At 49.2% G+C, this 13,566-nt stretch overlaps 1 protein-coding gene across 1 annotated transcript; it reads right to left on the reverse strand.

The window, feature by feature from the left end:
- Positions 1-5,517: 5,517 nt before the first annotated feature.
- On the reverse strand, positions 5,518-7,567 carry LOC118514022 (protein atonal homolog 8-like). The gene has a single exon (XM_036060495.1). It carries the CDS (start codon positions 7,167-7,169, stop codon positions 6,231-6,233), a length of 939 nt encoding a protein of 312 aa, XP_035916388.1. The 5' UTR covers positions 7,170-7,567; the 3' UTR covers positions 5,518-6,230.
- Positions 7,568-13,566: the final 5,999 nt, after the last annotated feature.

The raw sequence follows: 13,566 nt of genomic DNA on the forward strand, positions 1-13,566 counted from the left end.
TCAGGCTGGCTCCGAAGTTCACGATTTATCCGCGGTGTCATTTAACGATGACAGCTAGTTGTCATCATGAGGAATCCTCGCTTCCTGAGCTAAGGTTGGAGAGTGTTGCGATCTGCATCTCCGGTTCGTTCCCAGTACAAAAACACGCTGGAATGTTCTTCCGGAAAAGCCACGAACACATCTTTCGCTGATCTTTTTCGTCATAAGATCGGGACATACTTTGTAGCTGTGCCGTTACGGGTTCGCTCGAAGCGGCAGCACTAAGAAAAACGGAACCAAACTGATGAGGCTTAGCGCGGCGAGAAGGAGAACAAAAAAAAAGCCAACCCACCGAAATCCTTCCCATTGCTGCGATGAGCCCATAGCCAACCACCATGGCGAATGGATAAATCGTGGCGCGACGTTACCCGTCCTAAAGTCCCGTAACTCCATCCATCCGCGTCGTCCGGTGCGTCGGTTGATCGTGGCGGGCGAGTAAAAAAACAACGCGCGTTCTTTACGCGGATCCATCCCGAAAACCATTTACTACACCGACCAGCAGCACAGTGATCTGAGGTAATTGTTCAACGCTAAACCGTGCTAGGAAAAAAGAAAGGAACGAAGATCATAATTTGAATTTAATTAATAAGCGTAAACAAACCCTCGTTCCGGGGACGGGGGACGGTGGATATGTAGATGAGTGTGTGCCCGACCCGCATTATGGTTTATGGCCCCGGTGTTGTGGAGCAAACACACAGGTCACCACCACCACCATCACCACCGGAGATCATCTCGGCAAGCCGTGGGACAGTGCCGCACTTGACTCGCCGGGAGTCATCATCAGCGGCATCGGCCTTTGTCGACTTTCTCGACACAATTTTGCTACCGTTTTTACCTCCAGCCCCTTTGATGTGAGCACAGGCGCTCAAGAACGATTAGCGTGCTCCTAGTCTGACGACCGACCGGAGACTGTCGGGGCTTCTTGTTCTTGGCGCACTAATTACACGTCAGGAGTGTGGTAGGTGGCGTGCGATTTAGTAAGAGTCCCCGCTTTTCGGGGGATGCTCCCGACACCGCCCAGTTGCGCGTCCGGAACGTTCGGGGCTGGAATTCGGTAGATCGGTCTTATCGATCGCTAATTGATATCTTTCGCAGTGCTTCCAACCACGGCGGGTAATGGCTGGGAACCTTTCCCGGAGAACCACGATGACCTCGTGGTCCCGAGCCTGCTCTGCAGAGAGGGTGGATGGATGTTTATGATAAATTGTAACACCCGAGCCGTGGGAACTGCTGCTGCTTTCGGCTGTGCTTGATTGCCCGGCCCTCTCCTTGGACAGTGTGGTCCGGCTACCTGTTGAAATGTTGCGTGCCCCCGTCCCCGTCCGATCCTTCTTCGCTCGTGGGTTCGCACCGACTTCGCACGGAGTTTAGCGTGGCCAGGCTGGTTCCCTGTGGGTCAAGAGCATGCGTACCGGGTAGGGGCGTTATTTTTATGAAATTGTTAACATTATCCGCGCCCCGTTACGGATGCGCTTCGAGGGACTTGATCTCTTCGAGTGCTTCGGGGGAGGAATTGCGTGCGTGGGCTTGAAAGTTGCGAGCATTCCGTGTTGTGATCACACATCCGGATGTTAGACATTTGCAGCGGAAATCCGTACTTCAAAACGAACCAACGAAACTGTTTTTTTTTTTTTCGAAAACAAATACCAAATATGTGTGTTGAACTTCATTGCGAAATACCACGCTAGTCTTTTGCAGCAAATTATAAGCACTTAATCTCACATTTGCAATTATTCCCACAGTGCCTAACTACCGGTTAGCCGTTTAATGACATTAAACAGTGCAAGAATATTAATTTTGTACCGTCCTGAACCGGAGGCGAAGCGAGGAGAGCAAATGGGCTAATAATGTTTGTGCTTCACTCTTCCGCAAAAAAAAACTGTACTTCTACTCGTCCGACGAAAAAAGGGCAGCCTCTTTTGGCACGAATTTCCCAATCTTTGCGTGCGTTACGAGGGTTGATTAGGCGGTCGATTGTTTGCATAATGATCGGCGAGCTAACCGAGGGCCAATCAAGTCGCCCCGTTTTGGCCGCTGCGGCTATTTAGACAAAGTAAAGGGTGGAAAACCCAACCAAAATGTATGCCACTTAGATGTATAACATTATGCGCGAGGTTGACTGGGTTGAACATGTTGTGCGAGGAGTAAGCGCATGTGAAAGAGTAAGGCGCACTGAAACGAAAGTGTAAAAACGAAAGCGAGAACACGAGTAATGAGCCGGGCTTAAGTGAAGTCGGCAGATCCGTGGTTAGCAACGAGTTGCGTTCTGCGCCTTTCTGGTGTTACGCAGCATCTCTCGTTGCGCTTCGTTGCAGGTGCAAGTGAGGAGCCTCCGAATCAATGCAGCCAGGTGCATGATCACCAGGTCACGAAGGATCTACGCACGACTGATCGCCAGGGATGGGATGAGGTTGTAATGTCCGGAAGGAAAAAGCTTTAACCAGACGTCTGTAGGATGAATGTTCTTCAACAAGAATTATTGATATGCCTGAGCCGAATGGCCATGTTTTTGTTGTAAAAATAGATCACTTCTTTGGCAAGCGTACTTTAAAAGCGAGAGTGTAGTAGGCTGAAGACGTTGAAAATGGAATGAGTTCGCTCTCTCTCTCCTCGGAGTGGCGTCTTGCTTTTCTTTTCCACGGGCCCAGCTACGAAAACCATTTCCTCCTGTTGCAAATCAATTCTCCGAATATTCTTCCCCCGGCTGAAGCTTCCGAAATCTCTCTGTCGGCTTCGGTGCCAGAGCATCCAACGGCCAAGGGTGCATAAGGTTGCGGTAGGAAATTATGCAATTTTTTCGAACCAAAATCCACTCTCCTTCATCCGCGCAGCCGACTGACCACTTCCACTACCGGAACATTACCGGCCTCGGAACGGAAGAGAACCTGCGTGCAGCTTGCGGATGCGGAATATGTTCTGCCGAGCAGTTCCTAAGAACTATCAGTGTAATTTGAATAATTTGTGCGCGGGAGAGAACGAGAGAGAGAGAGAGAGAGAGAGAGAGAGAGAAAGAGATAGAGCCGGTAAAGCGTAATGGTCGCCCAGTTTGTTCACCTTCCACCTGCGGACCCAAAGTCCGGCGAGTCGTTGAACTGGCTCGAAATCGGATAATTTGCTCGACTCGGCTCAGCCGTTACCGATACCTTTTTAACATTTCAATGAACTATAACTGTAGGATGTTTGTTGTTCTCTAATGCCGCATTTAATCATCCAGAGCAGCTTGTTGCGTGCAGTGATTAAGCTAGCGCAGGGGCATATCCCAGTGAATGAGGAAGCTTTAATTGAAAACAGTGAGTAAATAATTTCGACCCATTAACCTCCAATCAGACGGCTTGCTAGAACTGGTTTCGGGCTGCTCTAGATAATTCCATACTAAGAATCAATAGGTTTGCCCACACATTTCACACAATCTTCTAATCGCTGGCGCCACATCGCACAACAAACAGCGAGGAGCACGAGCAAGTCCCTTTTCGATCCTGCAAAAGCAAGTGTACATGTGTTTTTGTTTTGTGTTCCAAGAAAACAACATACTTCTGCCCCGATAAGGGCAAACGGCTATGCAAGCCCCTTGCTGGGGATATCATAATCGACGGCTTTTCTCACAATAGCAACGGTCAAATTAGGCGAAAATTTACGACTGTCATAAACACCGATCCGGATCCTGGTACCGAGCTAGGTGACCCGGGAGGGTTTGACCTTCGGACACGCCGTCCATCGTTAGGGGTCAGCTATCCGTCATTCATCGGTACAATACCCGTTATCGTTCCGGGTTATCGGCCCGGAGGGTGGTAAATTACGACCGGGTCGAACCCGGTTCCGTTTCTGGGCCCAGGTACTGTAGCCTGTCTGAGCGGAAGAATCCTGGCTGGTTTGAACTTTGCAATGAGGGTTCGGGTGTACTTCTCTCCGCGCAAAAGGTCGACGGAAGCCATTGAGCAATCTTTTTTTTTTCTTCCCAAGCAATCGTCCTTGCATTGTGGCGATTTGATGGCTTCTTCAGGAGGTAATTTTTTTCGCTCCTGAAGAAGGCAAAACCCAGTTGCTTGGCGCCGTGTCGTAAAATTTATGAACTGTGGGACGGCTTTTGTTTGGTCTAGCCGACACCTCATAAATTGTAAGAAGGCGTAAACAGTTCCATTTGCCTTAGAATTGTTTGACGAAATCCATAAAGCATAGACATTTTTAATATAGAAAGAAATGTGCCACAACCCTTTGGTGAAGTTGAGTATGAAAATTGATGGCAAGAAACCGGTTAGCTCCGGAGCGCGACTCATAACGATCATCGACCGAATCTAATCAATCGATCTAGATGGTTGCTTCCTGAAGCCATCGTCCGGCATCCGGCTGCACGACAAGACGATCGTTACCAGCATCATCAGCCCGCGATCAAGGGGCAAGCAAACACTTCTCGCCCGGTGCTGGTGACGATAGAGCCGCGTGCGTAAGGTACCTTAAATTCGAAAATCATTGTAATCAGACAAAACGTGCCACAACGCCGGCCGAAGACGAAGTGTGAAGAAGGTAATAATACAGAAGGAAACCCCGAGTGCTCGCATCAAGAAGATGATGGCCAATCTGCTGGGACGAATCTGCAAATCGGTTGTGTGGGATATGAGACGGTGTACAGTGCTTGGTGTAAGAGTAAGTCTATTCCTTCCTTCTATAACTCTTGACTTCTATTACTCTTGAAGCATATAAATATTAGCTCAGGTAAAAGTTCTAGTTCCTGAGCTTGATACAAACTATTGACTATCGATCACAGCCCAACGTGCATGTCGGTAGCCCACCAGACACCCCGTGTTCTCAAGAGAGTTCAATCTCTGAAGGCCGGACAGCGAGATAATGCTCTGACCCCCACACCGTGCTCGCCTTAAACTACACAAAAAAGAAAACTAACCGGAGCAAACGCATTTTCCACAAGTCATCACACCACCACCACCCGCCGTCAACGGTGGCTCCAGACGAACGCTGGCGACGACAGACGAGGCTAGCCTGCAAACCGTCGAACTGGCGCTCGCGTCGTACGATCGATCACCTTCTATGCCACCTTCAACCTGAAGCGTGATCCACAAAACCCGTCCTAATAGTTCACCACGGGCTAAATTGCCCGATAATTCTTCGGGCCACCGCGCTCCTTTCGCTAATCAGCCCGACCGTTCGTTCGATACGATCGTTACGATCGCGGCGTAGACGTGGCTGGTAGTTTTGGGCGTATAATTTAATTACCAAAAAACCTTCGACCGGTGCGTAATTCGGGTTCCCGGGTGAAGACGGGAATGGGTCCCGGGTAATTGATCAGACCCAATTTTTCTGTGGAGCCAACCGGCCAGCCGCATGACCGTCACCTTCATGCCGGTGAGTGAATGTCCTTCTCGTCGGCGGGCTCTGGAACAGGAACAGGTTCAACTGTGATGCTGTGGAGAATGTTTTTTTTTCTTTCCTTCTGCAAATTAGTTATCACTTGAACGCGAACAATCGTTTAGCATTTATCGTTTACTTTCCAGGGCATATTTCTTTATTTTCCTGCTCCCGTTTGGACGAGGAGCGCCACCACCTTCCTACCCCAGCGCCGTCCGTTATCGTTCATTCCGTTTTCGATTTCACACCTTAATTTCGAGCAATTGCGCACGATTATCGAAGTATTCCTGGCTCTTGTACCAACAATGACGGTTCGATTTTGTGGTCTCGGCCGAATGTTCGATGAAGATTCCTGTGCTCCTCCACCCCGATGCACGTGGCCTTTCGCTCCTCTCCAGGAGGGTTCCACCACAATCGAGAGTGACCTACTGCACAAAACCATGGGTCACACATTAAATGCTTAAGTATACACATTTAGTCTTGCCTCTCTCTCTCTGTCTGTCTCTTTCTCTGTTTCGCTTTCTCCTTTAAATTGTTTCTTTTTCGTGCCTCGTCTAATGATTACGGCGCGTCTAGTACCACTCGCTTTGGAGATGACCTGCCAAGTACCTGCTCCATGTAACTAATTTACCCTAACGCTATTCAGAATACATGCTTCGGGACATCATGCCCGACTAATTCTAGTGTTACTCTTGGTATGTTAGCCTTCTTCACTGAAAATTGTTCAAATTCTAGCTTCGAATGTATTTACAAATGACTCGTCTAAAGCACCATCCTAACTACGGTACACTATATTACAAAAGCTCAAAGTTCGCACACACAGCACATCAGTCTCAGTCTCGCGAAAGCAGCTCGTTCAGTGCTGCTATGTACGTCTGTGCCATCTGGAGCGTCTCGAACTTGGACAGCTTCCGATCGTTCCCCAGCGAAGGCACCACATCCCGCAGCCGATCGAACGCATCGTTTAAACTGTTCATTCTTCGCCGTTCTCGTGCATTTGCTGCCAGACGGCGTTTCTTGACGATTTCCGGCTGCACTACCCCCACCGACTGTCCGCTGGATTGGGATGGAGTGGGAGATACGGAGCTGCTGGAGCTGTGCGCAGGACTGGATCGATTTCTAGCCATCGGTACTGCGTAGGGATTGTAGTAGCTACCGGCGATCGGAAGTTGATGTGTGACAGTAGCGGGTCGTTTCGCAGCAACTGATGCGGTAGCAGGTCGGAGTACAGCTTGAACTTCGAGCGACTGTGCGCCTTCTTCTCGCTTCTGGTAGCTATTCAGCAGCGCAGGCCGATCGGAGGCGGGATTCGATTCGGTCGCACTATAGCGAGGAACTGTTGGACAGGCGGTCTTGAAGTTGTTGCTGGTGTAGCTATAATACGGCTCGCAGGACACATTTTGAGTACTGGTACTGGTGGCGGACGTATTGTTGCCATGGGTGGTTTGAATTCCCGACCCAGATCCTCCACTACAGTACCCATAGTTGGTGTACGGACTCGATGGACTGTATTCGGCCGGGCTCGTATTGTTGTAGTACGACTCGGGACTCGAGACCGGTCCCGGACTGTGATACCCTTCCGACGATCCACTGTCAGTTCCGTAGCCATAGCAGAGTCCCGTTCCGACCATGCCCATAGCGGACATACCGCTGTTGTAATGGTTGTAGGACGAAGTATCCATCATGCCTCCTGCACCGACGGACCCCATCATGCCTCCTCCGCCGTACATCGCACTATGGTTGTACTGCTGCTGAACGTACGCCGAACTCATTTTGCTTTTGCACTGAGGTCCTTGAAACACGTACACACAAATAAATGCCACACAATGAATGTTCCACTTTTCCAATCGATTTGACAGTTCTGTCAGTTTTGTCTTTTCCCCAACTACACCACGCACAGGTCACAGTAACGTTGCACTTGTGTAAAATTCTGCTCAGATCAGCACCACACCACGAGCTAGCTCCGCAGCATCTCACAACACCGTACGAGAAGTCCGATTTCGACCAGGTTTCGTAATCGAATGATCGAACCCAACTGCGCTAACCTCGGCTTGGACCTGATGTGTGTGATCACCCGGGAAGACGAACCCGCCAGCCCGGGTTCGTACCTTCGTGCTCTCCGAAGGTCTCGACGACGGATCTTCGAGCGGTGCGGAGGAATCTCGCATCGCGTCAGGTGGATCTCGCGTGCCTGGAACGCCGAATCGAAAGATCAAAACAAAGCAAAACGCAGCGGGATATGCTTGACTGGACGTGTGATTGGTCGAACCGAGCCGATCGGAAAGAGCTAGCGACTGCTGCTGGGCCCACGCTCCATCCCGTTCCATCGTTCACCTGCGTGAGCTTACCGCTCTGTAGGTGCGTACGATCGTTTCTCCTCGTTTATCGGAAGTTTCCTTTTGCGTTCAACTTCCCGGTACGATCGACCTCGGGAAGAAGGCAAAACGGGGACAACGAAAAACACATCACTTTGACCGTGAAGATCCCGCAGACCGCCGTAGGGAATTCCGTTTCTGTACTTGCCTAGAAGGGCTAGAAAGACACGATCACTTCATGCCCGATCCTCATCGGTTAAGCAGTACAAGGATACATGTTGATATGAGAATCTCGAGAATCGATCTTTAAGAAATACGGCGATGACAATATTGATTCGGATCAATGCAGAAAAGGATCACGCGTCACGATCACAAGGAAAGCTGATCCCCTCATCCCTTACTGGACATACATTATGATCCTTTTATGTTGGAAATCAATCCTTCCATCCCGAGGGAATCCTTTTATATTGGAAGATTAAACTGTAATCCGTCGCTACTGGTGAGGAAACAAGTCGGTAGCACGGGCATTACAACTGTTTGCATTTCTACAAATATTTAAGTTACTTTAAAGACGTCATTAAGACCTCTTCTGTTCTGATCTATTTTACAATATTGTGTGATTGACGACTCCAGCACAGCACACAACACCGCTTGGCTAATTGTGGTTCGAACCTCCCGCTGCCGAATTAATTCTGCAAAAATCAGTTCCCACACAACACCTGAGACTTTCTGCATTATTAGCATGGAAAATGGTTCATCATGCATTTGGTGGCACCACCTCCCATCCACCAGATGGCACATTGAATTTCCCGACAAATTTTTGTCTGCCAAAGTCTGCTAGCGCCATTCCCCCCTAAAACGCAATGAAAACACATTCAAAATTGGTCTAAATCGCTGCTCGGTAAGTGCTCTCCAAGTGCTGGTGAAGTGATTTCTACTTAAGGACCTTAACAGTACGTCCAACCTGCCTGTCCAAGGCCAATGCCTCGGTCGGTCCAGTTTGCTGCCCTTAATCGCCGGCACCTCTTCGATCGAAATGAAAGCATAAAGCCATTTATCGACAATCAAATTATTTGTTTCGGACGAAAAACAATTGAACGTAGCGCCACACGATCGTCTTCTCACCTCGTCTTGGGATTGGGATGCTGGAAGATTTGAAGGAGCGAAATTGATTAAAATGTGTCTGCCGTAGAATGGCCCCACAGTCGACGCCATGCCAAGACACTGATTTGATTAGTCTTGATTGCTTTACAATTAATGGGAGAGATTACTGCCGAGTGGCCGAGCAGCCAGACAGCGACGACCACGGACGCCAGCCAGATGGACCAATTCAAGATTGCAACGCCTTTAACACACAGTTACTTATGTTGGGGTTACTTAAACAAGTTAGATGGGGAACAGTGAATTCTTGCACTTCTAACCCGTTGGAACCGTTCAATCGCGTATGCATGGGCCGGCAAACAAACCATCCACATCCACAAATCAGGCTTCACCACCATTATACAAGCGCATGACTTAATTAATTCTTTCTCGCTCCCAGTCACACACTCGCTTCGGCTGACTGAAGCACTAACCCCCAGCGCATTGGCATTTGTTGTTTGCGAACAATTATACTAATTTCACACCCTTAAATCCCTGCCACCGAAGGCAGGACAGCGACAGCAACAGCAAAGAAAGCCCGCCACCCGCCAGGCGTGAAACTGCACCAACTTGGCTGTCCCTGCTGAAAGGGATGACCGTCCGCACAAGGATCAACCGCGCCACGCCGCGGTAGGTGGCCAACATCCTGGATGATTTAATCCCACAGTTTGCGCGCTTCCGACCGGCTGTCCTTGTGCAAGGGCGCACTGTTTGGCTAACGCGCCATGAAATGAAGCATGCTTTGTTGCAAATTACCACGCTCGGCATGGGTTTCCTGGTAGGGGGCCTTTGTCTGCAGGCCCCGGTTCCCTTGCCCCGGTCCGGCTCAGACGCACCGAAAGGATACGGGATTCGGAAAACCGATTCCGAATGCACCTACGCGAAGCGCCACAATGTCTTGTGCATATTGTGCATTGGGCCGGTGGTGAGTCAGCGAAACTTTTGGTCTCAACTTCCCTGGAAAGGTCCTCGGGAAGCTCGGTGGCAAACGGGTGCTTCATTTGATTGTGTGTTTCATTTGTGTTTGCCCGCTAGAATCGGACGCCCTATATATGCTCGTGTTTGAGCAAACAATTCTAGGTTTTAATTGAGTTTTGCCTGATTCCATAGCCCGATATGGTTCCGAAGCGATGGAAAGGAGTGAAGAAATTTGATTTATTCTAGATTAGTTTTGAATTATTTTCCAATTTTTGGAAAATAGTATAGAAACCAAATCTAAAAACTCCAACAAAGCTGAAGAGCTTGTATAAATTGCTCGAGCCAACCTTAATATGACTGATGATCTAGTTTTGAGCTTAGACTCACTCAACGTTCACCTTCCGAAGACCCCCTGGTCCAGGAAGTCTTGTCCGAGAGGCCTCATCCAGAAGGGTTCGTTCACGGGGGATGCTTAAAGACCTCGTCCAAAGAGTCATTCGTTCAAGTCACCTTATCAACGAGACTTCATCCAGAGGGTCTTGTCCAATAATCCTAGAAAAATGAGACCTACAAATATCCCGAGCTGTCTCCTTAAACCTTGAAACGCCACTGAGAAAAGAGACATGTTAATTTAAACACAACCATCCAAAAACAAACCTCAAAAACGTCATCCTAGTAATGGCCACCTTTTTAGCTTCACAAAACCTTTTTAACTCTGCCAAGTGTCTCTCGCCAGATTTACCGATAAACCGTAACCACATTAATCATAAGGGAGCAAAAAGGGACAAAAAAGGTTCGCTCGTAAAATGGAACCTGAATTAGAGCCGACCACAAGTGCAGCAACCACACCGGGCAGTTGAAGTTGATTTGCGTTGATTGAGCGCAATTTTGAGACGGGACAGGTCAACCGTGATTGAACACAGTTGCACATAAAAATAGTCTTAAATACTCAAAACGCTTTTCCTTCCACATTCAAAGCTGGTCATCAACGAGAGGGACGAAAAAAAGGCTGCCGAACAATTAGGACAACATTGTGGCCTAAAGTAAACGAAGGGTGGATGGATAGATGTTCGGAGCCGCTTCTTTTGATCTCCGCCAACAACGGACCGTAAACTTCTTACTTTCTAACTTCTGACAGTCAAATGACCCTTTCAGATCCACTGAGCCCTGCAAAAACAAGGCGATCCAACCTTAAATCGTTTAATAACGTTTTGTTTATCATGTTTTTTTAGGAGCATAATGGATCTAAAAATACAAAAAGCATATCCCCGCTCATCGATATCGAAAAGGAAATCCAGAAGCACGAAAAAATCAACCCCGGTAGACAAGGTTTTTTGGCTCGGTTGACTCGTCTCTTCGCCAACGCAGACAGTCGCCGAGAGTGGCGCAAACAAAACACAAAAAAGGTTGAGGCTTTTGCATTTTCAGTGGCAACATTATGATTGCCAAACCTCATCATGCGGGAGCTTGTGTTTTGTTCCGAAATTGTTTCCCCGCTCGGTCTTGGCAAGCTGCAGGCGAGCCCCGGGCGACGAGATAAAATCTGATAATGGGCGGGAGGGGTTTTTTTAAGTGATCTTGACGCAAGTAAAGCACCTATCAACGGGCAAAACGAGCGGATAATATTCCGGTGCGCTGCGGAAGCTCTTGCGGGATTGGTATCGGGTTTCGCCCAGACGAGGGAGCCGACGAGATGGAAATTATTATCATTATACTGCACTACTAGCGCATCGATAGCAATACCGTAGCGGGATTTTAATGTGAGTCGAGCTGGCGATCCCCGAAGTCGTAAACCGGGACCACAAAGTAAGGAAGGGACGTTTGATCGCATCGCTCGATCGCTTGTAATGGTGTCGCAGTTAGCAGTCAATCCCGAGTGAAATCAACACGCGAGAAGGTGCAGCACGATTCCGATCGGTGATAGCTCTAGGCTTTCGCTGTTAGGCCAAAGTAAATCTGCAAGACGAGTCCTCTGACGACTCTCTTCAAAAAGTTTGCTAACTGTCCATCACCTTCCCATTACGGCCTCATAGAAAGAGGAATTAATCTCCGCAAATGACAACGGATCACTCCAAACACCCTCAAATGTTGCGCCCACTCCCGAAATCATCCGAATGCTTGGGAATTTAATTTCGACCAACTCTCGGAAGGCGCTTCCTCTCCTACTGCTTTCCCCGCGGCATCGTCCCCCACAAGCACCCGGAGAACAATAGACGGCGAACTGTCTGCCCCGGATTGAGGTGGCACGAAAGTATCAATATCAGCCGGGGCGTACAACAAAGGTGGCGCTAACCCGGCCCAAATTACAGGCTTTTAGGGGCTGCAAGGACGGCATACGTACCGTGCCGTAAGGTGATCCTTTCGTTCCGTACACCGTCCAAACCCCAGAGCCGGTGGGCGTACACCACTTGCCAAACCTCCGCCACAGCCCAGCAGAGCGAGCAAAACCGATTAGCTCGTCCAGTGACACACAGAGTCACCGGATTCTGGTCCGTCGTCCTGCCGGAATGCGAGATTTCTCATTTACCTTCAGACAGCAGCACAAAGCGGAAGAAAGAAGACCGCCGAGCAACTTAGGGAAAAACCTCAAAACCATAATGGCAAACGATGCCGCCCTCACACTCCGTCCAGGGCTGTGTGTCAAATGACGCGGACGGAAAGGATGACATAAGCCAAGAATCCTCTTACGAGCACCGATCGCTCCCGTTCTTCCCGTATTTGATTTCCCCGGTTTTTAAGCAGAAAACCGATCCGGCCCACTATTAGCACCTTTTGCTTTGATCCCGGGAGACCCGATTCCCGATTCAATTATTCATTGTTTTGTTTTGGTTGGTGGTGGGTGCGCTCGGATCGCTCACCTTCTTCCTCCGCTGGAATCGGAGAAAAATGCTGCCAATTTATAACTATTTCACTTTCCGGCCAGCATCAAACGTACCGGGTCTCGGGTCTTTTGAAAGGCTATCATTAAAATTTCGCGTCAGCTTTTGGGCGCTGCTAAAGAGAGGGTCGTCTGCTGATGATGATGCTCTCCTCGCTCGTGGAAGCTCTAATCGATGCGGGCCCTCTTTCTTTGTTCGCCAAACAAGCTGGCTGACTGACCGACTCATTGCCAATTGACGGATGACTTGGACAGCTCAGGTGAGAACGATCTGTGCAGGTAGGGTAGGGTAGGTGTCGGCCAGATGGGGTCCTCATTTCGCACTAGATCCGATGGCGCCCGGTAAAACAAAAGCCACAATGTCTAGGGCTAATGACGCTCGGACCTAACCCGGCCAGACTGTGTGGCAGGTAGCGATCGAGACAGCATGGGATAGCTTTAGCTTAGGTTCTCACGATTTGTTTTCCTCGGAAAAACACGATCACCATTTGCTAATATTGCTTATTGGTTGTCTAACATAGTACCGATAGCATGCTCAACTTTTGGGTAAAACGGTTAATGCACAGCATGGCGGAAATAGAAAACCGCTTAACCGCGTTTGCCCTGTTCCACAGCGAAAAGCAGCAGTACCACCGTCTTGCAATTACCGCCAAGAATCCGGAAGAGCCTCTTCATTTTCTTGCCCAAAGGGTGAAGAGATCCCCATCAGGGCATCCCTCGTGGCGCTCGGGCGAGAAGATTATAGTCTTCCGAATTATTACCGACGTGAGAGCATATTTACAAGTCAACTGCTTGCTTGCGCGTGGCCCTTGGTCAACCGGGCCGTGGATCGGTGATGGCTGCGTAAATCGGCTGTAAGGCCGATCCATTAACCCTTGAGCGCAGAGGAAAGCCCGCTTTCTCTAAATGTGAACTTCA

Source organism: Anopheles stephensi, chromosome 3 (assembly GCF_013141755.1).
Source record: "Anopheles stephensi strain Indian chromosome 3, UCI_ANSTEP_V1.0, whole genome shotgun sequence".
NCBI lineage: Eukaryota > Metazoa > Arthropoda > Insecta > Diptera > Culicidae > Anopheles > Anopheles stephensi.